This window comes from Pleurodeles waltl, chromosome 3_1 (genome assembly GCF_031143425.1).
Source record: "Pleurodeles waltl isolate 20211129_DDA chromosome 3_1, aPleWal1.hap1.20221129, whole genome shotgun sequence".
NCBI lineage: Eukaryota > Metazoa > Chordata > Amphibia > Caudata > Salamandridae > Pleurodeles > Pleurodeles waltl.
Window position 1 is genome coordinate 862,774,272 of NC_090440.1, and position 26,468 is coordinate 862,800,739.

At 44.8% G+C, this 26,468-nt stretch overlaps 1 protein-coding gene across 6 annotated transcripts in view; it reads right to left on the reverse strand.

Moving 5' to 3' along the window:
* The window catches only part of DLGAP3 (DLG associated protein 3), a 1,018,817-nt gene that overhangs the window by 139,310 nt on the left and 853,039 nt on the right, over positions 1 to 26,468 (reverse strand). For 2 of the 6 annotated variants that reach the window (XM_069223790.1, XM_069223792.1), the window contains exons 6-7: positions 10,609 to 10,814; positions 5,862 to 5,928 (exon numbers count right to left, since the gene is read on the reverse strand). The exons of 2 other annotated variants lie outside the window; for them this stretch is intronic. In XM_069223790.1, coding sequence (XP_069079891.1) covers positions 5,862 to 5,928; positions 10,609 to 10,814 — 273 coding nt within the window. Of the gene's footprint in view, positions 1 to 5,861; positions 5,977 to 10,608; positions 10,815 to 26,468 lie in introns of all 6 variants that reach the window. 2 more of the 6 variants (XM_069223789.1, XM_069223791.1) reach the window with 1 other exon arrangement.

Consider the following 26,468-nt stretch of genomic DNA (forward strand, 5'->3'; position numbering starts at 1 on the left):
AGCCCATGAAACACTACACTACCGACTGAAGTAAAAGGATAAAATCTCCTATGTTCTTCAGAGGCTAGAAAAGGGACAATATATATTCCCAAAAGATTGCAGGTCAATTATGGAATATCTCATGGAGGCCTGACTCCTCAACCCTCCTGTACAGATGTCTGTAGTTTGGTTATGACCATAAGGTCATCTTGGCTCCTGGGTGGTTTACTCCCGTGAGGCTGACTTCATTCAGAGTTCAGTCCAATGGACCTTGCTCTCGTCCTCCGAGTTGGGACCCGGCTACCGTTCTTTTCTTCATTGGAAGCAACAATACCTCTGAGCCCATGATTGGTCCCAGTCTTGAGAAAAACAGCAACTTTCAGCGTTTAGTTCCAGGTCAGACACCCTCGGTGGTTCTTGAGAAGTTTAGACAAAAAAATACTAGCTCAGGTTCCTGATAATTGTCACAGAACGACTGGTGGGAAGCTGAGGTCAGCCAAAACATAAGACGATTTCAAAGCCCATGACCCAGGCCAATCAAAGCAAACACCTCTTTACTGGTTTTGTCAAAAACCAAGGGACTGATCCCAGCTGCGTATATTTTAAGAGTGACAGAGTAGAACACATATTAGAAATGGGGAGGCCGGAGTACATGGTTTCACGTGTAAAAGATGGGCCAGACACTCAAATGAGGATAGTTTGTTATTAAACAAATCAGCAGAAAGGACTTCCAAAACCAGAAAAACGATGTTGGTCAGTCCTTTGTTCTTCAAAGGGCTTCAGCCGGGGTGGAACTGAATGTGGATGCTCCAGACATTCAGTGTGGGTACCATAGCGCACCAGAGGGGTCTGCTCTCAGCCCGCCCTCAGTAAGGACGTCATCCGTTCCGCACTTGTACAAAACATATGCAACTCACAGAGCACTTGTCAAGACTCCCCAGGAAGAAATAATGGACCCCATTTAGGAGTAGATTTTTACAAACACAAGTGTCAGGGATCACCTCCCCTGGGGCCATCGTTTAAAAAGTCTCATACCCATCACTAGAAACCTGGCTGCCAGAAACCTTCTGTCTCCTAACTTCAGGGCTCTGGGAAGCAGTTGCTACCCTCCACTATGTTTGGGGGGCACATTGGATGTGGCACATTTTCAACAGAACAATCTGTTCTGCAGATGAAACATAAAAAACATGGCGCACCCTCATTGCTCATATTCACTGCTGAGAACACAGTGATACAGAAAAAGTTAACCAGAGGTAGGTAGGGTGCCAAAGCTGTCCTCGCTATCAGATCGCCTTCAGTCCTCCCCCGTGAGACTTGTGGACATTTAGAAAGTTCCACGTTTGCCATATTGGATATCCCAGACCCGTCTGTTTGCCCTGAGTACAAGGAGCACATATTAGCACATAATGAATACCTGGGCAAGTCTATCTTTGTACATGAGAGAGTGCATCGGCACTCAAAGAGTACATGGGCATCAGCAGAATTACTATACAACTGAGGCACATATAAATCGTTTTACCATGAAAAGACTGTATCTAGATGTATTGTTCACAAAATACGTATATCAGCAGATACAGATCACAGGAAAAGGGCATTCGTGTTTACTGACTACAGTATTGACTACCTCAGGGTGCGTCAATAAATGTGTAATACTGAGAGGGATGTGTAAATCTCATTAAATTAACATTTTGTTTCGAATGGCAGTAGGTGAGGTTTGATGGATCTGTATAGACCTTCTAGGTGTATACCTCAATGATCTATGGACCAGGGTCCGCTCCTTCACGGGAAGCAACCTAAACCACGATCCCAAAACAACGACGTGTGTTCACGAAAGCTGAACAACGCTTTCCTGAACAACGACCCTGTTGTCCTCTACCTTAGCCGTGCATGTCCTGAACAACGAACATGCGTGGTTAAGGCAGAGGAAAACAGACTCAGGATCGGAGAGGACGCTGTCAGGTAAGTGGGTCTGGGGTAGGGTTATGGGGTAGTTATAGGGGTGGGGGTAGTTTGTAGTTTTTATGGGCGCAGTGGGGGGTCAGGGTAATTTTAGGTTTCAATGGTGGGGGGTTCGGGTGATTTTATTTTTTAGGGGCATGGGTGGGGATCGGGGTAGTTTTAGGTTTTAGGGGTGGGTGGAGAGTCGGGCTAGTTTTAGGGGCGGAGGGTCGGGGTAGTTTTAGGTTTTAGGAGTGGAGTGGGGGTGTTGCAGTAGTTTTATTGGTGTGGTGGGGGTAGTTTAGGTTTTACGGGTGGGGGGTCATGGTAGTTTTAGGGGAGGGCTGGGGGTAGGGGTGTTTTAGTTTTTAGTGGGAGGGGTGGGGTCTGGGGTAGTTTTTGGTTTTAGGGGCGGGATGGGGCGGGGTAGTTTTAGGGGCAGGGTGGGGGGTCAGGTAGTTTTAGGTTTTAGGGGCGGGGTTGGGGGTCGAGGTAGTTTTAGGGGCAGGGGTGTGGGGTCAGGGTAGTTTAGGTTTTAGGGGTGGGGTCGCTGTAGTTTTAGGGGTGGGGGTGGGTAGACAAGGTAATTTTAGTTTTTAAGGACAGGGGTGGGGGTTGGGGTAGTTTAGGTTTTAGGGGCTGGGGTGGGGTTGGGGTAGTTTTAAGTTTTAGGGGCGGGGTTGAGGGGTTGCAGTAGTTTTAGGGGCAGGGTGGGGAGTCAGGGTAAATTTTAGGGACAGGGGTAGGGGTAGCTTTAGGTTTTAGGGGTGGGGGGTCACAGTAGTTTTAGGGGCGGGGTGGGTGTCAGGGGGGGTTGAATGCTGGAACCACACATGCCGTTCCACGCATGCCTTTACCAGGCATGCCCTTACAACCAAAAATCGTTGTTAAGGCATTCGTGGTAAAGACATTAGTGGTTACAACACAGTCGTTGTTCTGACCGCGTTGTTCAGGCAAGCTTGGTTCCAGCATTCGTTTTTCCGACATATATTCCTCCTTCATGCTAGCATTTGTGAAAGGTCAGTGTAAATCGGTGCAAACAATACTGTCTTGCCATGGCGTGATTCCAGGTAAGCGTTGAATGGCAGAGCTCGTTGCGTATAATGTGGTCTGTAGGTACCCACTTCTGTGAATGAGAGGTCTCCTTGTGCCTGGGTCCCCAAGGATGAGCAAGTGTGACATGTCCTCAGGCATGCTGCGTTCTCTGGTTGGTTGAATCCCTCAAAAGAACCCAGCCACCCTTTCATCCATGCTGGACCAACAAGACAAAATGGCTTCCATAGGATTAATCACCTCTGCACTGAGATGATCATTATATGGAAAGTCTTTCAGAGCATTTGTTTCGTCCTCACTTCACAATGATTAAGCCAAGTCCGAATGCTGCGCCTGCCCCAATGGATAGACAGAAGCCAACCCGAAGTGCTTATTTCTTTATTAGTATCACACCCCTCCTGTACATGCATAAAAAGCATTTTTTTAAATCTGAATTCGTAGGGAACTAAGACTACCCTTTCTGTTAGCCTCTGTGACAAAAAATATTGTGCAAACTTATTCTAAAATTTCCCTGAAGTGCTTATGCTGTAAAGTGCTCCATGCACATCGTCTGGATCGTACTATTCCGAGGAAGGTGGCTCATGCTGGGAAAGATTAATAGCAAAAGAACAGGCTGCTGTGGTATTTGAGTTTTAAACCACCCTTAAAACTTAGAGGCAGATTTACAAGAAAGTGGTGCATTGGTCCCGATGTGCCACTTTTCTTACATCCCCTTAACGGCACCTAGCGACAACATGGTTGCCCTGTATTTATAATACAGCGCACCATGGCGGTAGTTAGCACAATAACGTCAATATTTTTTACCTATTGTGGTGCTTTCCTGCACTAGCGTAAAAAATGTTGACACTAGTGCAGCAAAGCACAGGGAGGAACAAAGGTTAATATGGGTGCGTCATTTTAAGTGCTCAGCACCTACCTGGCCAGTGGTGAGTGAGTGGCCATAGCCAATGCCTTGAGCAGGCATAAAAATTGACGGAAAATTTGAACCGTGAAATGTTGTAAATTTCACTGCACCATTTTTTTGGGTGCAGGCATAATGTGGCGTAAGGGGTTAGAAAGTGGCGCAATGCATGCATTGCGCCACTTTGTATATATGGCACAGGGGAATGGCCTATTTCGTGCCACCTTAACATAAAAAAAATTATGTTACTGTGACACAAAGAGGTGCTAAATGCTTATAAATCTGCCCCTAAGAATGGTATTCTCCAGTTTGACCACCTATTAGTGGAGGAACCGAGACTGTCTTCATGTGCTTATTAAAATCTGGTGTAAGAGGGTGTGCAATTTTTAAGGACACAGACATGATGGATAGATCCTTCCACAAATGTTTAAAAGCACTACTGTGCAACACATTGTGTGTGGCATAAATCGTAAACTGAGTGCTCCAATCAGCGAGGTCCTCCTCTGAACTGATAACAGAGGAGAAACCTTTCATGAGGACTTCAGCCACCTCCTTAGTGCTGGTTGTTCCTGCAGAGAAAAAGCCTGAATTACTGCCAGCCACTCGTAATAACCATAGACCGCATTCCAGTCAACAAAGTTCTTGCTCACTGTACTGCTACAGAGAAGAACCAATGACACGAAAATCAACCTTGGATCCACTTTTAAAGGGGCAGTTCAGCCAATGCAAGGCCAAGCCTTCCTCTATACGGGAACTGAAATAACTCTAGACATGTTTCCCCCTTGTTGAGGCTTATGAGTGAGGTGCATCTTCTATTATGCCACCAACTTATTAAAAACATTGATTTGGAATGCCTCTAAAGGAATTACCTATGCTTGAAATGAAAGGTGTCCACCAATCACTGTTGGCTGCATAGGTGAGTGTTTTTACATCGGTATGCTCAGACATGAGCCTGGTGTGATGTAAGACTCAAGCTGCACCCCAATGTTGAGGCCCAGTAAGGCTGAAAAATGCCAGAGGTTTCTTTTGTTTCCATTCAGAGGATTGTGACCAGGGTTGACCAGCGTATGGTCGTGACCCTTCCTAACCATGGCATGAATGCACCCAGAGTAATTACCACTGATCCCATCCCTTTTTGCTAAGCCACCCCACAATGGCCTCACAGTACTGAATGGAATGATCCACAGCCACTAGCGTATGGTATGTACCAATGCTACGGTTTTCAAGAGCCCCACGTTGTCACTCCCCGCACACTGCAAGTGGTCTCTAATGTCAAGCAAGGGCTCTAAGAGAACCTTGGACATAATCTCTAAGGGGACCTTGGACCGAATCTTTACTTTACACGCATAGAATACGAGGGACCGTGGCATGGATGAATGTATGTTCCTTGGGGTGCATCTGCAGAATGCACAACAAGCAGGTACATAGCTTCCATTGGTGAAGTGGTAATAGGACTAGAAGCCTGAGTAGCCCAGTGACACCTGTTCATCGCTGCATTTTATAATTCAAACAACAGCCATGGGGTCCATTTCCTTCCATGCACACTTCCTTCCTTGCACGTGGGCTTCTGACACACTAGCTACACTACTGAGGGCAAGGTGTACCTGTACGAATGGAATATAGGGAGCTGTCATTCAGAGAGAGTGGCGGTGAGGGCAGTATCTACAACTGTGGGATACACTGAAACGTGTTTGTATGGAATATAGGAAGATGGGTGTGTATATGAACCATGCAGACTGTAGCTATAGCATAGAGGAACAAGCACAGCTACATTAGCTGGATGCAACAAGGGAGCAGAGCACTGGGACATCGGCGGGGGGTGAAGGCTGGTGCACCGGGGTACAAGCAGAGACTGCACTAGCTAGTGATGTACTGTGGGAGGCAGTAATGAGTCACACTCCATCAGCCCACGCGGCAGCTGAGGGCTGCCTGTCACCACACTTAGAGATGAAATTGAGGCAGCAGAGGAGGACCCCTGCCCGGCACTTACCTGGCCAGTGGTGAGGGAGCGGCCATAGCCAAGTCCTCGAGGATGGATTTTGGGCGGAGTGCAGCAGCTGGGACAGTTACAGATATATGAGTCAGAATAACGCTTAAACCAAAACCTAATGGGAGACAGGGGGAAAATGTTTCCGACAGATATCAGGGAGAACATTGGCAAATAATGGAGAGCATTTCAACTTTAGTGAGTGGGAGGGAGGGTCTGCGGGGGAGGAATGTGAAGGACAGAAGATGGGGCAGATAGAAGTGGGGAGGGTAAGGGAGGATGAGGAAATGGAAGAACGGGAGAAGGAAGGAAATAACGATGACAGATAAATAAGACAGGGTCTGTAGAAAGGAGAAGATGGGTGGAGAAGAAGACACTTGAAGGGGCATGGAATATCAGCAAAGGGGAAGAATGGGAGGAGAAAGGAACAAGAGGGAAAAAGAAAGGGCAGACAAGGAAGTGAGCAGGAAGGAGAGCAGGGTAAGAATGAAGACGGACGGAGGTAAGAAGAGGGGAGATGAGGATGTGAAGAGGGCATCAAGGAAGAGAGAAGGAACGCGAAGTAGAAAGATAAGGCAGAAAGAGCGAGTTGAGAGGATAAGCTGAGAATGCAGTGAGAAGGAGTTGTGAATGAGATGACTGGACGGGAAGCAGGGTAAGGGGGTAGAAAGCTGAGAATGAGAAATAAGTGAAGAATAGCGAAAGTAGAGGTGGATGGTGGTGTGTGTAGATAAAGGATGAAAAAGGAATGATGAGGCAGAGAAGAAGAAGTTGAGAATAGCACAAGGGCATGGACAACACATAGGAGGAATAAGAGAGACTGGAGTATGGAGAGAGGGTAAGGATCGGGGGGGGGTATGAGAGGGAGGTGAGGAAAAGTGACCGGGAGGAAAGGGCAGTGGAAGGAAGAGACAGAGAGTCACCCGGGATTCAGATGAGGTGAAGAGAGAGAGAAAAGATATGAGAAGAAGGGAGGTGTATGAAGACAGGAATGAAAGAAAGAAAAAAAGGAGAGTGAGAGGAATGGGAAGTGTTTGCAGGGAGGCAGAGGGTCACCAGGGGTTCAGAGGAGAGGGTATTGCATATTTTGAGTTGGTGTTGCAGGTGAGGCCCACCAGTACCTATTTTTGGGGACTGACAATTCTTTTTCCGAATCAGACTTTGACTAAAAGCAAGAGAGAGAGAAAGCACAAAAGGGGGGAGGAAGGCCTAAGACAGAAAAACAGTGACAAAGGGGGAAAGCAGGGATGAAAAAAAAAACTACAAGAGTGAGATAAAGGACAGGGAGTGTTTGGTAATGGATGAAACAGACATGAGGTGGAATCAAGACTGAACAGCCTTGGTATTTGCCACCCTGACATTCAACACTGCCAGCCTTGGGATTCTGAGCAAAACTTTGGGCCCCAGCAGCTATTCCTTTACAAATTAAGCATGGGGGAGGGTGAAGAGAAAAATCAAAGATATGGGAGGAAAAGGAATGTGTGTGAGATGATAAGCACAAAGAAGAAAAAAGGTAAGTAGGAGAAAAGTTAAGTGGTTGAGAGGAGGTTAGTGGGAGCCAATACAGATAGGTAGATAAGTATGAGAAAACGGAAGCAAATGGGAGAGAAAATGGAAGGTATAAAATGAGCAAGGCTAAAACGAGAAAAAAAAGAAAGTGTGAGCTGAGAGTAGAGAGCTTAATGGAGTATGGGACAGGTGGAAGGACGAAGAGCAACAAAGGAAGAGAGTAGCAACTAGGCAGATGAGACTGAGAGAGGTATAAAAGAAAGAAAGGCAAAAAAAACCTGAATTGGTAAAATAGAAATAAAAAAGTAAGAGACCGAGAAAGTAAATGAGAAACGTAAGAGATAGGGAAAGAGGAAACTTGGTTAGAGAGAAGGGAAGGGAAGGAAAAAGGAGGTAAGGGGTGGGGAGGGAAGGGGAGGAGAGGAAGGGAAGGTAAAGAGAGGAAAGGGAAGGAAAGAAAAGGGAAGGGGAGGTGAGAAACAACAAAGAACTCTACAATTGTTGATTCTGTAGTAACTGTATTATTTTGCATTGGCAACACTTGCTTGGCTTTCATTGCCACAAGTACAACTGTAATAAATGTAAAATTGGTAAAAGGATGAGAGGACGTGAGAGATGGGGCAGGTAGAGGAAATCAAGAGGGAGAGGAAATACAGATGCCCAAAGAGTGGGTCTGATAAAGATACACACATATATAAAGTGAGAGAGCGGGGGAATCTAGATAGATAGATAGATAATGAAAGAGAGAGAATAATAGTAGAAGTCAAAAGAAGGATGGGACCTGTGAGAAAGAAAGGATGGAGAGACAGAAGAAGAAAGAACAGGATGAGAGGAATAGATTGGGAGATGGATAGCGAGGCAGAGAAAGAGAGAAGGGGGGCGAGAGCAAGCTACAAAGAGGAAAGAAACAATAGAAAGTCAAACGACATGTGGAAGTAAACCAGCGCGACAATCTGAGAGTGAGAAAAGTGGATGAACACAGACAGACAGTGAACAGTTCACATGCTCTGAATGCCAGAACGCTAGACAGTTCCTGCATTTTTACTGTCATCTGCTAAGACTTTAATTATAATAACCATGGGGTATGGATCTGTTGGTAATGGCAAAGAACGGCAGGGAGAGGAATGGAGAGAAAGGTGTGATGTCATAGAGACTTTGATGGACACCCTGGAAGAAGGGAAAGGGGTGAAAGTGGAAAGGAGATTCAAAGACGTGAAAAGATGGCGGAAATGATTTGTGGGTTCACTTTGCTTTTCTTTGGTTGCCCCACTCTTGGATCTCAACTCTTGACAAACCAGATGGACAACTCTACAACAAATGCACCCTAATCATTCACATTTTCACCTGAAACATCAATGAACCTGTCTCAACTAACACATCATTGACCCTAAATCAATTAACACAACAATCACCCTAATTCCGTGTACACACAAATTACCACATTTCACCAGAATGACTGACAAACCTATCTCAATCTACCCATTGATGACTCTAACTCAGCTCATCGACTGATGATCTTACTGAAACTGGTGCACTGAGCTTTTGACTGACCCTACTTTAACTGACCGTTGGTGTCTTCACTTGATATTTATCATGCTACTTCAATTGGCTTATCAACAACTGCACTTCAACGAGACCATCCAAAATCCTACTGACACATTAATTGCCTCATAACCTTTGCTGGACTCTAGGAGTCAAATACTTGAACACCTTTGAACTACTGAGAGTTGTCCACGTACTTGGTCTTGACCAGCCTAAAGCCAGCTACAAATGGGAGAGGTCGACACATATCACTTTAAGATGTCACCATCCCTCAGACCCATCTCCAGTCACCACATTTTCACTCTTGATAGCACGCCTGTACATCGCTGCATGTTACTAACCTTTTACATGTCATTGACTATCTCAATTATCGCATCTTGCCATCATTCCAGACAGAGGATGCACCCGTATCACCCCATCTGTGCAGTATCTCACCTCTGAATGTAATCACTGTACCATTTCTCCAACACTGCATCTACCCTAGGTGACAAACAGTTAACAAATTATGCTTTTCCAAACTTACCAAAACTAAGGAGAAGCAGGACTTACACAGACTTCATCACTCATCCAGGATCCTTCAATCCTTATTGCTGACGGTAACATTTCTCCCGTTTTCCATCACACACCTCAGACCAACACAATTGTTTTTTATTGGCTCAATTTTCCACTATAAGTGGGTGATTACTGCTCCATAAACCATCACAATATCTCAATATTTAACCCCTTCCACTAAACAGTGCCCACCTTCCAACCCCTACCCACATCCACACCCACTGATCTTGTCATGAACCTGTACCCAAGCTGCTTGCGTCCAGGATCAACAATCCTTCAACACTTCTTAATTTCAACTCCAAAGTGAAATATATGATGATGTCCTAAACACATGGAGTGCTTTCCTTTCTAAGATGCCATCTCCTACCTTAGCTTTGTGATACCTTTCTCTTTTTAACTGTGCTAGTCATTGGCACCAATGCAGCTAATGTCTATATTTCCTCAGTTCCCACTTTCTCTGACTGTGTTTTTGTCTCTAGTCCCACCCCATACATGTAAGTATCATCTATGTTATGTGCTTCTTGAAACTCATGGCCATAGCTGTCTAACCTATGTAATATAGCCACCTGAACATAAGCACAAGTCACTCAAACCCTGGCTGTTAAATCCCATGTGCTGAATGGATGGTTTACATTTGGAAAATTAAACCACCCAAAGTGCACTTATACATAGCAAATGATTTGATATTTTACAATGGAATATCATCTGTAAAGTGAGGCAGGAGATATCTTAACGTTATGAGAGAAATGTAGATGTGGAAGAGTTTGATGTATTGTTTGATGAACGTGCACATGAAGTCTGTCCTACTTGGTTGGAGTTATCAGAAAGTTGCAAATGAGTGGATTATTGAATGTATGAATGAATGAAGTGAGAGGCAAAATGTCAGTATCGATCGATGAGTTGGTAGTTCACTTCCCTAATAGATGTATCTATAAACAATAATAATATTGCTGAGCACCTCTGAAATAAGTCAGAATTTTAGGCAACAACTTCTCTACTTGAAAACCATATAAGGCCAACCCAACTTTGTTGCTAAGCATTTCATGTAGACATTCAACATTTCAGCATTGCACAGGACGGATGGCACACAAGATGGTCAGACAGATGTGATGCACAGACAGACAGACAGACAGATAATAATTCTTACTTAGTCCGGGGCTGATCAATGCTGGAGGACCTGCGATAGCCGTCTCTGCGAGAAACGCCCTTGGGTGACATCCGGGTGCTGGTGTCTGAGTCCCCGCTGTCATCATCCCCCATGGCTTTGATATAGCTACCACTCCGCATCCGCCGGCAGGGGATCTCCCCCTCCTTGCCAGCCCCAGGATACCCACCCCACTCATCCTGAGGCACCTAGACAAGAAGGGAATAGCTTGTTATGCCCTTCCTAAATTTCTAGTGTCTCGAGGGGCAGGAGGGTTGGGGAGAGGGCTGTGAGAGTGGGTAAGAATGCAGTGCTCCTCATGCCATCGATAATGTCTAAAATAAGTAAAAACCCTTTCACTTTACTGATTATAAAACGTCTGATGCATTACACTAGTGACAATAAAACATTTTCAAACACACATACAAAGAATGATCCCGTACATGAAGATTCAGACTTATTTGAGGAAATAAATGCATGACTTTCGGTCTGAATAAAGGTGAAGGGTTGTGTAGACCTGCAAACTGATCTCATGTTCAGCAACAAAATAAAAGCAGTACAATTCCCCCAAACAGAAGAACCAAATAACACAAGAACATCAGTATCCTTGTGTCCAAACACAACCAGACACAATTTCAAACACTTCTTATTACATGAAACCAAACATCAGTACTGGTCAAGGACAAGCAAACACCACCAAAAGGTCCCTTAACACTGCAATGATAAGATAGACAGCACCATTTAAAGATGGATGACCACCCGACTCTAACAGGAGGAACTCAAATGTATCCTGTTAAAGAGGTACAGTCTATTCCTAGCAGTAACACTAACCAGCTACCACCTTGAGAAATCTCACATTTCACATGATTTACGAAGTCTCATTCTGCTTTAAGGTGAAGCTCTATAAAGTTTCAGTGAGATCACCAGGCATCATCAATAGGCACATGAAGATCCTCGTTCTTAAGACACCTTGCGGCCTCTTGAGGTGAGGACAAGCAGAGACCACCATAAATTACCCCAAAGTCTAGCTTTCATAAAGAAGACCAACAACACAAAGAGACAGCGAAAGGTTGACAGAGGGCCATCACATTCTACCAGGAGGGACCTCAAATGTGCATTGCTTTAAGATACCATGAACTATCCAAAGTTAGTGGACCACCAGAGGAAACCATGAATAAGCTCAAAGTCCTCCATCTCTAAAAAACCCAAACGCACTTAGAGGTCCAGGATGACAAACTCCTCAGAGAGGCAAGGGGCATGAGACACCGCCAGGAGGAATCCCAAACCCTTCTTTTCTAGGATACCACACCTAAACAGACTAGAACCTGGAAAAACCCACTCATTAAGAAAACACAGCACTAATAGTAGACAGGAGACAGTGAAACACAACCAGAGCCTCATATTCTGAAAAATACAGGTTAGTTCAGAAATTGTGGGTTGCAGCGCACAAAGCACCTCCTGAATTAACTATAAAATCTTATTTTTTTGTGAATTCTAGCAATACCTAGTGATGGAGGAAATCCAACCATGCCACTATATAGAAATAGTACAGCAACAACTGCTACTACTATTACGAGTGCTACTACAACTACTACTGCTACTACTACTACTAATAATAATAATAATAATAATAATAACAATAAAAGTTAGATGCACAAAGAGAGTATTCATCTCAATTAGAACTTTAAAAATATTTTAAATATTCCTTCAGAGATGCACCACATTTTAAATTATCCTAAATGTTGAATTGTCCATCATCTGTAGAAAAGTAATCCCTTGAAAGAGAAGGAATGGCTCAAATGGACTCAGAGGCTGCTGGACCCCCCTCTCTCCTGACTTAGATAAGCCCTAAACAGAGAAGCTCTGTTTGTAATCCAAATGGGGAAGAAGCAGCCCCTTGACACTGCAGGATGTGGATCTGATCTTCATCCTCTCCAAACCCTTTATGGGTGATGTGGTATCTCAGCAACCGACCTTCACAGAAAATACCTGAGCCTCACAGAAGGATGTCTGGAGATCTACACCTTCATTGACTTAAACCAGGGCTTCAACCTTGAAAGGTTCTTAAACAACAGAAAAACATGAATGCAGTGATAAAACGCACGCCTGGCCATTGTGGTTGCATCCTCCGCAGACAAACATGGATAAGCATGAATGGGGAGACTTACCTCTTTTGTAACACTCTGAAAATGATACCTCAGCAACAGACACGTATGACTACGGAGCCAGGCCTCTTTATTAACACTTCAGAGGTGATACCTCAGAGAAAAGAGATGCATGGGCGAGTGGGGTTAACCACTCCTAAAGTGGGGCATTGACTAGACACAACACAAAGTCCCAGAATCAATCTTTTAATTTAACCCTCCTTGACTTGTGTCACTTTTTCCAGCTTAAACAGTTGGAAGTTAATAATTACTAGCCCCAATCTTTCTTCCTCATAGCTAATGGGTAACACATTTCAAGTGGAAAAGAGGTATGTGGTATCCTGTTACTCCTGTTATGTGGATTAATTGGCATAAGTGCTCCATATAAAATATTAAAGCAACGTGTGTCTCACTTCTATTTGAAATGTGTCGGAGAGGGAGAAGGATGTTGTCATTTTGCAGTTAAAGGTGCAAAAGAAGATGCAGAGGTTACTTTGTAAGAAGTATGATCCTGATTCCTGTATCATGGGGCATACACAGGCCTCAAAACGTGGTGGGCAGAACGTTCCCTTTAAGCCTTCACTGGCGTGTCACGCTTCTTTTATTTTGAGGGGGTAAATGCATGTTTTGTATTATCCAGAAACATTTGGTCATTTTAGCACACTTGCCTATTTTTTCACTGCCTGTTACGTATTTGTGTTGAATTTCATGAAAACAGCATAATATTGCATCTTATTGTATTGGTATTTTATACAGCTCTTTCCATGCCCCTTTTGAAGCATAACGCGCTATTCTGGGTGGTCTGTTTCATTATTTAAATAATGAACCTCTGCACTAGGTTCCTGGGTCCACTTCAGAGTTCATGACTAAAATACATTGTATGTAGTTTGATTTATCTATAATATAGTGGTGAGGAGCGTGGGCTTTGTAGACATGGTGAGTGCATAGCGAGCTGAGCGTTGCTGCCTATTTCTAGTGAACTTCTATGTTATGTGTTTTTTAGAGCTCTGAATGTGTATTTTCGACAATGATGAACTATCCAATGTGATGACATAAGCCAGTCCATTGCAAGCTGTTGCATCAGGAGAACTGCAGTGTGCGTGTGTGGCCAGCAGATAGAACAAGTGTTGATAATTGCGTGTATTAATTACATGTTAACTGGAAAGCCAGTGTCAGGAGGCGACCTATATAGAGGGGTCTGCAGGGTGAGAATGCAAACGGAGCTGGTGTGGTTGCCCAGCCTTGAACCTATTACAGCTTTAATGTGAAAAAGAAGGCTGAAGAGCAGGGGATATAGTGTTGGAAACAGCTTCCTAACTTGGTGGTCCACTGGTGAGCGTCTGGGAGCCCTGGCATGCTAACAGAAGAACATGGATGTTTGATCACTAAAATGCCACGGGCAGTGGAGAGAGATCTTTTGATCCCCCTGATATTCCACAGGGTTGAACTCTTGTCCCATTAGCCCTTAGCAGCCTGCTGTTGTTGCTGTGAGGTGAGGGTTGGCCAAGGACTGGTGACAGCAGAAAGTGTTCTTTATCTTCCTGATGGTGCACTGATGAGCCCTGAGACAGGGAAATAAGGGATGTGCCACAGGTACTGAGGGACAAGCAAGGACTAGCAGCTGCTAACTGATGTCTGTGTAGAAAATCTCAGTGAGGTGAATGCTTCTAACTTTCAGGGTATCGTTGAACCTTGGTGTATGACAAGCTTTTCACTGGAAATAGAAGGAGAAGCAGAGAGACCGTAAGGTTGGAAAGTGGACGGACTGATATGTGAGAACTGTAGAAGGCAAGAGAGGGAGATAGAAGTCTAAGAGGACACTTGTGCATTTTCCAGTATAATATTACGGATTTTGTGTAAATCATTATAAAGTGTTCATAAAGGTAGGCATGGATAGCGAGTGACGAGTACTTCTCACTGTAAATTGCAGGCTTGGAGAAAGAATTGGTTGAGAGTGTAACACATGAAATGAAATTTATTTAGCTAGACAGCTGAATATTTATCAAATAGCAGAGGTTGAACGGATAACAAAGTCAATCACTTGTCCAAGACTTCAGACAATCAAACCCTTGCATGTTATGGTGTAGACGAGGAGTGCTACCTGTTGGGGTGATCCTCTGGCGAGAAACAAAAGTGTGGACCATATGGTTGGTACTCAGACAGGCACAAGGCATCCCTAAGGGAGGAGACAACTGTAGCTGTATTGCTTGTCCATAGTAACAATAAATATTTAAAAAGTCACACCTAAAAATACTTATACGCAAAGGAGCTTTGGGTCATCCTTCATCATCCATTGGTCTGTTCATCTGTAGTTTACATTTTCCTCAGCCCACTACTGCATAGGGCATGGAACAATTAGTTTACTCACTTCAGACATTGGGTCTCTTGCATTGTGATTGACAGAATGTTTCTAGATTACATGTGTTAATCTGCCTAAAACGAAATGCACTTTTGAGCCAAACCTGGTGGGCCAGAGATTAATGTTGCTGATGCCTTATTGGTCCACTCTTTATCCATTTTCATGTTTTAGTCACTCTATTCAAATTAGATGCAATTTTTTTTTAATGTTACATTTTTATGCTGCACATATGGCAGTCACATTTATAAAGCATGTTTTCTGGGTTTTTTTTGGGTATATTTTTGTGGCATATGATTGTAATAAAAAAGATGTAAACATTGCATCAGTTTACCAAGCCCAGATCTATTGGATTTGCCAATTCTTATAATAGTCTGGTGGGTGTCAGATGTGAAGTGTTTACCACGCAGACCGCACTCCTTCAGGACTGCCATACAAACTGGAAAACAAGACAGCTGTCCATTTTGTGTGCTGGTTTTTGCAGTCCAGCAAATTGTTAAGAAATACTCGTTTAGTACTGTCACAGCCATGCCATACAGGAATAGACAAAGTTCATAAAGGACTAAAAATCTTTTGGGGAAACCCAAATATGAGATAGGGTACAATTTTGACACATTGACAAAATAACCACACACGCAAAGACTGGACAATTTAAGGCAATAGAGAAGTTTAAACTCTTGTAGTTAAAAAGTTGGAATATATAAAAATATACATTGTTAAAACAAATATCTCATTCTGGATATAAGTGTACTTTACAGTCTAGCATTGTAGAAATCCTCCATTTCCTCATTGTCACCCTGAAATTTTGCCTTTTACTGGCATCTATATTTATGCTGGCCTTAGAATGCCGTACACTATAAAGCTTCAAATCAGTGGTAAAGTGCCTGTGCGCCCCCTTTAAACATGGTTGAATAGCATACTCCTAAGCAGTATTTGTGATTTGCCTATATGTCTCAAGTATATGGTATAAAATGTACCCAAGGGCTTGGAAGTTAAATGTCAGTAGTAGACAGCAGCACCTATAGTGTCATCCACAATAGCGGCAGTGCAAACATGGCTTGACGCCCACCATGTTACCTGACTGAAACAGTATAAAACATGGACTGCAACATGTCAAAATAAACCATTTTGACAAGTAAAGTCCTCCCTTTTAACTATTGGTAAGTCACACCATGTAGGCTTTGTGGCCCAAACATCAGGATGCATGGTATTTGAAAGTCAGACATGTAAAAATGTAATGTTAATGTCCATAGCAGTGACTAGCACCTAAACACTATTTTCACAGTGGCAGTCCAAGCTGTAGAGTGCAGCCAAAAACTCTAATATTTTATCCCAGGAAAGAGACCAGCTAAGGAAAAGAATCGAACAACTATTTTCAATATTTACTAAAAATGCATGTCAATGGTGAAGTTGGATTTTTAATAATATTAAGGAAATTTATTTTTTGGAAAATTACCCTTTTCCTGCCTGGACTGTCAGAAGTTTAATTAACATAATCCTGAAATATGCATAAATAGGTGTGACAGAGTGGGGGCTGTGGGCATCCTTCTGACATGACTGTCAAATCCTGCTTGACTGTCAAATTCTGCTTGACATCTCTGTTGGGCTTACATGTTACTTTAGGTTCTGCTGAAAGAGGAGAGAACAAGATGCCAAGACGATTCTTGTGGACCTACTGTCTAACTGCTGAAGGGCCTGCATATGGCCTATCCGTCCTCTGTTTTTGGGATCACATATCAACTTTAGCACATACTTGAAATGGGAGAGAACAGGATGCCAAGACAATTCCTGTGGATCCACTTTTTCTCTGCTGAAGTATCCTTCTTTTGTCCTACTTCTTCTGTCCTACATCTGACTCTGGGTTTATTGTGGGAGCAATGGCTCCCTTAATCTCGATTTTAGTGTTACATGTGGGAAGACACTAGGTTAGGGTGACTGAAGACTTTTGCCATTTTGGAAATGCACAAAGTTGGTAAGGTTGGCCCTGAGACCTTTTACCCTATTTGTTAGTGCGTGCCCAGGAGTCACTTCCACCCACTAGCTAGTGCCAGGCATAAATGTGGCACCTCCAAACATCCACTTTAGAACACTTCTTGGACCTACAGAAGATCAGAAGAGGACTGGACCTGCTGCCTGGCACCTTAGAGAACTGGGCCTGCCCCAATCTGTACCCAGGACAAAGAAAAGCTGACCTCATGTCTGAACTATAGGGAAGTAACATGCTAAAAGAGTCCTTTTCCTGGAAGTACTCAACTGACCAGTGGCAACTGGACCTGGACTAGACCCTGCTGTTGACCTCAGCCTGACACACCGTGAGTCTCTAAGTGCCTCCTCTGAGGTCCTGGGGGCTTTGGAAGTGGCATTCCTGTGGTGGATTAGGACTTAAAGCATTAAGTCAGAAGGCAAATCTTTGACCAGAATGAAACGTGGTGTATCCATGACTACTGACTATCATTGGTGCTTTGTGCTTTTTGGTGCTATTTCTACTTAAAAAACAAAAATGTATCTCTGCTTCTCCCTTCTTGGGTTTTTGTCATTTTATTGTCATTTTATTTATTAATGTTGACTATATTTTTCTTATTCAGTTTAGAATTGTTATTGTTTTGCAATTTTACTTTATTACTATGTTGGTACTGTATAAAATACTCTACACATTATTCTATGTTAAATTGGTCAGCTTTGTGCAATGCTACCAGGGGGGTGAGCTCAGGTTAATTTACTGACTTTGTGGATTCACTCCAACAATTGTTGTGATTATTCCATGTCACCCACCCCAAATATTGATTTCATAGTGTGTAAAATGTAGCTCAGTGGACTCAGTGTTTGTTGCAGCATTCTGTATGTAACCCATAGGTCAAAGCATTGAATCTCCGTATGGTACACTCAGCCTTTCATACTTCCAAAGCTGAATAAATCATGTACCACATTGTGTATTTAATATGAATAAATACCATTTGAGCCCCAACTGTACATTTTCTGACACAAGCTATTTCGGCGCTCAATGCCAGACACACAACTGAGGGAGTTTACTATCACCTGTGTAGCCTTTCCTGCCCCACAATCCATTGAAGAGGATGCTGGGAGAGACTGTGTGCAGATATTATGATGCAGCTGTTGGGGAATTGAGTGGTTTCTCAAGCGAAGGCATTGCCAAGTAGGATATTGGCCAAGTCCACAGCTGTGCAATGGAGCCTGGTTCATCCAGCTGTGAGCAGGAAAAAAACTAGAAACAATGGAAAAAACTTAATGACAAAGCTCTTTCTGCCAGAACTTGACTTCCCCTACCCTATACTACTCCCCGGAACCCTCTGTTTCCACCCCCTCCCCACAAAGAGGCTTCTGCAAACCACCCTATCAGAGGAGGTGACAAATGTATGCCATAAATCCCATGGAATTGGGTATTTACTAGTGTTTTACAGCTGGTAACTCTGTATCTATGCTGTTACTCCCCATTCTAAGTGATTTGGGGCCAGATGTAGCAAAGGTTTTAACCCATTCTGTGTCTATGGGAAAAAGTGTTCATACATATGGCCCTTAGTTCGTTATTGCATGGTGATGGGGCAGTGTTACCACGGGGTCATTAAAACTCCACATAGGGAGTATGCACTGCACCCTGCCAATATTGTGCAGCACGTAATCAGGTTGTAAGTAGTCACCGAGTCGCCAAACTTGTTTTGAATGTAACATTGGTATTTATAGATCCTATGCTCACCTTGTGGGATGTAGTGGCGATACTAACACATAATAGGCATTCGGTTTTAGCTACCTGCTTGATACGCATTTTGTCGACCTCAGAATGCTGAAAAACTGAAAAGACCCAGTATGGGTTCAAATTTGTGACCACGTGTAAACACAACTTTCTGTTGGTCCACTGAGCCACGAGAACATGGCTTAATGCGTCTAATACCATTCGTGGTTTAGTGTGACAAAGCGGATCAGTGGAGAAAGCAACTCATGTGGGAATCAATATTACTGGACAAGTAACTTGCTCTCTTCCTGCAGCCTCCTCGCTGTTGCACAAGAATGTTCTATAACAGTGGTTTCCAACCTTTTGACTTGTGTGGACCCCCATTTTATCACTACAGGAACCCGGGGACACCCACTGAATCATTATTGGAATCAGAGGACCCCCCAGTGAGTTATTACTGAAAGCTGGGGACCTAATCTGTTGATACTATTTAATTTTGTAAGCAGTCACGGACCCCCTAAGAATGCTTCGCGGACCCCCAAGGGTCCCCGGACCACAGGTTGGGAACCACTGTTCTATAATCTCATCCAGCGTGTGCAGATACAGATGTCAATAACACAACCTTGCCCAGGCCAAGGCAAACAAAGAGACAGCAGAAGCAGCTTGCAAAGTGTGTCGCTGAAAACCAACACACTCAGAGATTTCAGAAGGCGCTAGCTAGGTTGTGTATGCATGCAGAGACAGAAGTTAGTGAGTTTATGATGCTGAAGGAGAGACAGGCAAAGCAGTGTGAGAAATTAGGAGCAAAATGAGAAACCAACAAAGAGCAAGAAGCAAAGGGCTAAAGGAAATACATGAGAGAGAAGGGGCCGGGTGCAAAAGGTGAAAAAAGTATGGGATGAAGGAATTGGGAGAGGAACAGGCGAGATGCGAGGAAGAAAGGTGACGGCAAAAGGGGTGTAGGGAAAATGAAGCTTAGAGGGAGGAAGAGGGTTGGAGAGGGACGCACAAGCACATTAGGGGGGTTTACAAAGGGAACGTTGAAGATGAGGCAGTAATTGAAAGGGACGATGGAGGCATTTAGAAAGGGAGAGATGTAGAGCTATAGAAAGGGTCAAAGAGATGCAACGATGAAGGGAAAGAAGGCTATAAAGAAGGATAGATAGGGGAAACTGGGAGGAAGACAGAAAGCTACAGAGAGATGTGAATTGAAGGAGGGAAAAACTGTCATGTAAGGCTGGGAAACAGGCATGTAGACAAGAAGAGGTCATTAGAGGTATGAGTGCACAGACGTGAGGTACAGGGGCAGATGAAAGGTGGAAGAAGTAATCAGAGGGGGTGATGCAGAGTAAAGAGAAGTATGGAGGCATGAAGAAGGTGTGAGAGGACGGTTCTGACCATCAGGTTCGCCCTTATGTTTCACTTTTTGACCACCTGGTTTTTTGACCTTTTTACTTTGGGGGAGCCTCCGAGGCAGAGTTCACGCTCACTAAACTTACGGTAAAATGGACTGCGCATGTTTACAACCAGTGCCGCCTTGCTGAGGAAAGGCTGCTGTTGCACAGCAAGAGTAGGAGGTCCCGGGCGGGTTACATGTGATCATGTGGGTACACGTATGTGTACCCATGTGAGGGTTGCGTAGGGAGGATTCCTGGTGTGCGCAGCCCAAGAACTGCACTTAGGTATGCCTGGCGTAGAAGGGACTATGCAGGGTGGGTGATGACGGAGAGAAGGCATCATGAGATGGGTGTACACATATGAGGGATAGTCAGTGTGCTTACTGTCCTTTCACTGTAGGGACACTCAATTAAATGCCAGTGTCAGTGTTCTTATTGTATTTGCATTGTAGGGGAACTCCATTAAAAGTCAATCGGAAAGGGTGGCCTAGGGTGCAACTCCAGTCCTCTGGGGTTCACCGAGACCAGAGTCCACCAAGGTACACTATAGCCTTTAGGAAAAGAAAAATTCAGTAGACTACAAGAGCATAATTGTACAATTTATGGGTCATCCAGGGATGTCACCTTTCTTTGACTCAGCTCAGGATTAGGGCCAATTAGTGCTCTGTCCAGCTGCTTGAACAGGGCCTTGCATCAATCAGCCAGCTGTCATTCCATGCCAGGTGCAGGCTGGAGAGGCCGTGCGAGGAATGTCAGGGAAGAGGGGCTGAGACTTTCAGAGCACATGTGGCAACTAACTCCTGGATGACGCCATTTTGAGCTATCCCAGAGACTGTACAGGAAGGAGGGGATGGGGCAAGGAAGTGATGGAGCACTTCTGAATAGGCCAGAGGTGCAGGCCTGCTGGACATTTCCGCCCCCACTTAAAAGGTCCTGCACAGGGGAGAGCTCTCTCTCTTGGCTATGCTTCACTGCAAGACACTGGGACTGCAGACGAGCGTCATGGGCAACTGGAAGGAAAAAAACCCTGACTGCCCCCAAGTGAAGGGACACTGCCCCTACAGGACTTCAGGCACAGCGAGGAGCATGCGCCAGGGCCAGGCAAGCTGGCCCCCTTACCTCTCAGGAGGACTAGTGGGGGAAAGACTGGGCTGGCACCAGGATAGTGTGCAGCCCAGAATAAAAGGAAGGCACCCAGAGGAAAGGCTGGAGCAGGGAGTTAGGGGGACTGGCTCCCTAAAATCTGGGCATCTTCTAGGAGGCCTAACAACAGGGCTCCCGGTGGCAAGGGCTTGTCACCAGGAGTGAAACGACACCAGAATCATGAAAAATGGCCCTTGGGGGCCCAAGATATCAAGGGGAGAAGGACTGCAACATTGGCAGCGATGAAGCGTGTGGGGCTCCGCCACTGCTCCAGACTATGCCCCAGGGGTGGTCCATGGTCCAGGGGCTGCCCCAAGAGAAAGAGGAGCCGGGGAGTGCCGTCACACTCCCCCTCTGGAGGAAGAAGGGGCCCCTGACCCTTTGCCAGGGCCCCGTGAAGCCTGGCCCATTCAGAGAGATGAGGTGTGCTGTCATGCATTCCGGCTTGTCGCAATGACGTAGGGACCCTAGACCCCATCTCGGGGCCCCCAGCGGCCAAAGTAAAGTCAGGGAGCGACGTCGGCTCCCTGTGAACATTGTGGAAAGGGGCCCCGGACACCATCCCTCGGCCCTGCGAATGATGGCAGGGAGGTGCCATAGCGCCCCCTGCGAGATGGCCGCCGGCTGTGGAAGGGGCCAGCTGTCGAAGAAGAAGCCAGGGAGTGCCATTGCACTCCCGGTGAAGATCGGAACAGGGGCCCCAGACGCCTTCCCGTGGGCCCCATGAAGAGGAGGACATCGGGGACGCCACTGCCCTCCCCGGGTAGGTGAGGAGGGGCCCCAGACCCATCCCGGGGCCCCTAAGATGCAGAAGAGGCTCGTCCGGCCGCAGCCCCTGCAGGTGCGGTCAGACCCCACAGGAAAGGCTGGCTCCCGCGGCAGCACAATTTAGGTGCTGGCCGTGTGGGGAGCCAGAGGGGGTGGCCAGGGGTGGGCTCCCTGCGCCGCCCCCCAACGAGGGAGCACTTACCTAGTGTGGGGTGTCCGGGTGGGACCAGGCATCCCCAAGGCAACACACTAGCTCTGGCAGCAACCCAGCTCTCCCCGGCTCAGTGGGAGAGCTGCCCATTTGAAATGCTTCTCGCCCCAAAATGCCTTGCGGGGCACCAGCATTGGTTCAGCTTGTGTTGGCCTCAGGAAGATAGGGCCACCACCAAACAAGTGCCCATGGACAAGGGGAGCTGCAGGAGCAGCGTAGCCTCCCCCCAACGCAGTTTGTGTCACTACCCTAGGTAGGGTGGGACAAAAGAGTTGTTCCCCCCCCAAAGAGTTCAAACACTAGGTGAAGCACAAGCTTGTTGGGACTTTTGTTCTTGGCTTGTGGAACTGCATTTTCTAGGGGTGTAGGATGGTATTACGCAATGTTAATCAACAGTAATCTGGATGTTAATCAAGAGTAATTTGAAAATAATCCAACGGTAATCCAAAAGTAATCCTAACTTTAAATTGCTTAAACCTGTCTTTACATGTTCCTTATTGATGTTAATTTGAGTATTGAGACTGACAGCCACGTCTTTGCAAAGTAGATGTACGCAATTGCCAGATTTAGGTGCTCTCATTATACTTTACAGTCAAATGTTGCATTGGGATACCGGGGATTTTTTTGCCAGGTGGGTTGTGGGATTATATTCCCCCTCAGGGGCACCATAAGAGATTACACAATGTCATCCAAGAATAATTCCATCAATTTGTGTATATTTGTAAATTGTTGCATTGTATTGAGTAGTGTGTGTGTGTAATAAATGTACTTTTACTTCATCAAAAGAAAAAGCACAGACAGGACAATCATTTATTGAGTGTCATGCTTGTGTGCTTGTGAATGGGGATTACTAGCCCACCCCACCACCCTTGAGTAAGCCTTGGCGTGCTCTGCAATGCTACCCTGTGAGAGTCAAGCGCTACAATGTGGTGTTTGGTTCCTAGTGGTGGTACTTGTGCAGGCCACACAACTAATGACCCACCTTCCAATAGAAGGAATGAAGGGAAAGTGGGAGTGTGAAGTGCTGGGGAGCAATAGATGAAGGATGTGCCCGGAGGGAAGCCGCAGACAGAGGAGAGGGAGGTGGACAGGAGTAGAAGGACGGGAGGGAGATGGTTGCAAGAAATGGACGGTAGGGGGAGAGTGTAGAGAGGCAGAGGCTTGAACAGTCCCTTAGAGAGAGGAAGAAGGTGCAGGGTGAGGTGAAGTACAGAGAAAGACGGATGAGGTGCTGGGAGGAAGGGATAGAAAGAGTCAGAAAAGACATTGAGGGAAGCAAAGTACGGGCAGAGAGAGCTAGGATTGCAGCTGCCACACACATCTATAGTTTCTGGACCAGATCTCCCCCTCCCCCACCCCATCCCCTGCTCCCCACCCTTCCATTTAAAAAAGGCCCATGGAAAGTGGTTTCCTCTAAAGCTGCGAATGATGAATGGCCCCTAATGGCACCAATCACATCTACCAGGGAGGGAGAATGCAGGCTCAGCATCTTAGCTGCCGATGAGCAGAGCACAGAGCAACCTGCCGAACTCCCCGAACCTCCATCCCAGGGAAACCCCACAGAGGCCATGGACTGGGTCAGTGCCCACCAGGCCAAGTGAGGCGAGCTAGAAGGGCTTATGCTATGGGTTCCCCTGAAACATCCGAAGGCTCTGATCACTAATATCCACTCATGCCTTAAGAAAGCAGGCGAGGCAGTGAATTTAAATTTCTTGGCTCTGCGCAACCCTCATTTGTTAACAGCCTGAACCCTTTCTTCCTATTTTTTTTAAAGAAGTAGCATTTTTGGAAAGCATGGGTTATCGGGAAGATGAGACAAGCATCTTTTTTGTTCATCTCATCTCGGCGCTGAGGGGTTATAAAGGTTCATCTTGGTATTCATGAAGCACAGTCAGTAACAGAACTAAGGCGATTGCATAAGAGAGGCTTTGCATCCAGTGGGGAGACTGAAAGGCTGCTCCCCAGGACTTGACCTCTGAAAAAACATTGCTTTCCGGCACAGACTGATGTCAGCCACACCAGAAGTCTCCACCATCTTGCGCCCTTCAGTGGCCACATCTCCCTGGACTTCCTGTGGCTCCTCTTTTGCACCCGTTTTATGCCTGCTATGTGAAGAGACACTCTGAGCCCATGAATTTCAATGATATTTTGAAATTTTAAATGCATGTGTAAGTCATATTAGCCTTAACATTTACTTGACCTGGCTAGACAGATTTATGCTTTTTTATCTCACCCAAACAGAATATTGTAAAATCGCATGAACACTCAAAAAAGTCCACCCTCAGCAAGATCTCAAACACTATTAATCTCAAGCAGCACCCGATCATATACACCCACTGGCAGTCCCCACAAGGGAACACCTGCCATTACTATGTAAAACAAACTAGCACCAGAACAGTGACAAGCTGCACAATTAGCATTATTAGATGAAAACATTTGCTCAAGCCATCTGTTGTGTCGACAATGATCTTGGTGTTGGCATGTTTGTGTCCTGTCAAGTATGTCTGCAAAATTGCCAGCAGAGCTCACCTATTCTGCTGTGTCATGGAGATGCAGAAGTCGCTAGACATACATAAAGCATATCAAGGAAAGTGCCCCAAATTTCCATTTTCGTCCATTAACTTCACCCTCCCCCCCAAAGTTTCATAAACTAGGGACAACAGTAATTCCTCGAGTAACTACGTTTCTGGGAATTATGAGTTGAACCTTGAGGGTGTTCTTAGAAATTAGGAGTACTGCATCCAGTTCTTCTGTCTGTGTCTCCTCTATCTGTGAAATTTCAACCCAATCCGTACAATTACAGTGGATCTCAAAATTCTGATGGGGCTGGTATCTCATGTTACCAACCCCATCTGCATTAAGAAGCCTCTCCTAATGAGGGTTTAACTTGATATGTAGCTTGGGTGATATAATGGCAAGGGGAGGACATAATTTATGTAAATCAGTGTAGTGCAACCATGTGGAATTACCTAACAATTCTGCAAGATCACGCAGAATTACCTGAGAAGAGAAATTCTGTACTTAGCGCTATCTTTTAGTGCAAAAAAATACTCCCAGCATCAAGCACTATTTTCTTATCACAAAATGAACCCTTGCGTCCAAAATGGACTAAAGAATCAATTTTTGCTCTGAGAAATAGACTAAATGCAGAAGAACACAAAGAACTAGCGTGCATGGCTGCTCACACTTGCTAAATGTCCTCTCGCTGTAGGGTTTCCCCCCAAATTACACACGCAAGAGTAACTGTGTAATTATCCATAATCCTGTATCAAAGAGTAACATGGAATTACCAAAGTTACTCCAATTACTCTGGGTTACTTGAAATTTCATCTAGGATTAGTATTGGCTAAAATGTACAAAGACTACTTATAGCTCAGAAATAAGAACGAAATATGGGCATTTAATTTACATTAGACTCTAATATCATCAGATTGTTTTATTTTTTATTTTGATGGAGTCCATGTCTGTTGTGATCCTTTGATTTGGTTTGCTTTTCTTCCCCTGTACTGTTTCAGTATTTTTAGAACAGGCTAGGATTTTGGGCAGTGGCATCTCCGTATGAGAGAATACACTGTAAATGTAGGTGGGAAAAACGGTGAAGTCATGATTTTCTGGCTGTTTCCAGATTTTGTGAACTTTGCAAACAGTTTGCATTCATTTACCACACTGTTTAAGTGGTTAAGCAATATCAAATCCTATTTTTTCAATATTATTGAACCTTTCGCCCTTGTCAGTCTTTGCATCATTACTTCAACAGAATAGTGCATCTAGTCAGTAACTTTCAACAGTATTTATGGATGCTGTGGAGTTTGTATTTCTTTTTATAAGTGAGCTGCTTCCACATCAATGCAATACTATCCAGTGTCCTTGAAAAATCTTGTTTAAAGCAATCATAATTCTTTTTCTTTTGCCCTGTTCTGGCACTTCAGGCATACATACATTTTTCATGTGAGTCCTGCCTTCCGCACCTCTCTTCTCAGTGCATGTTTTTTTAAGCCAATTCACAGGCAAACAATCTCTCCTTTAACTTGGCATACTCAGTGTTTGCACTTTTATCCTTCTTGCATAATGTGCAATAGGTCTTTTAAATCTTTGCTTACATCCTTTACTTTAAAAGAAAATCTGCCTTCACGAATATTCCAGGCTGTAAAATGTG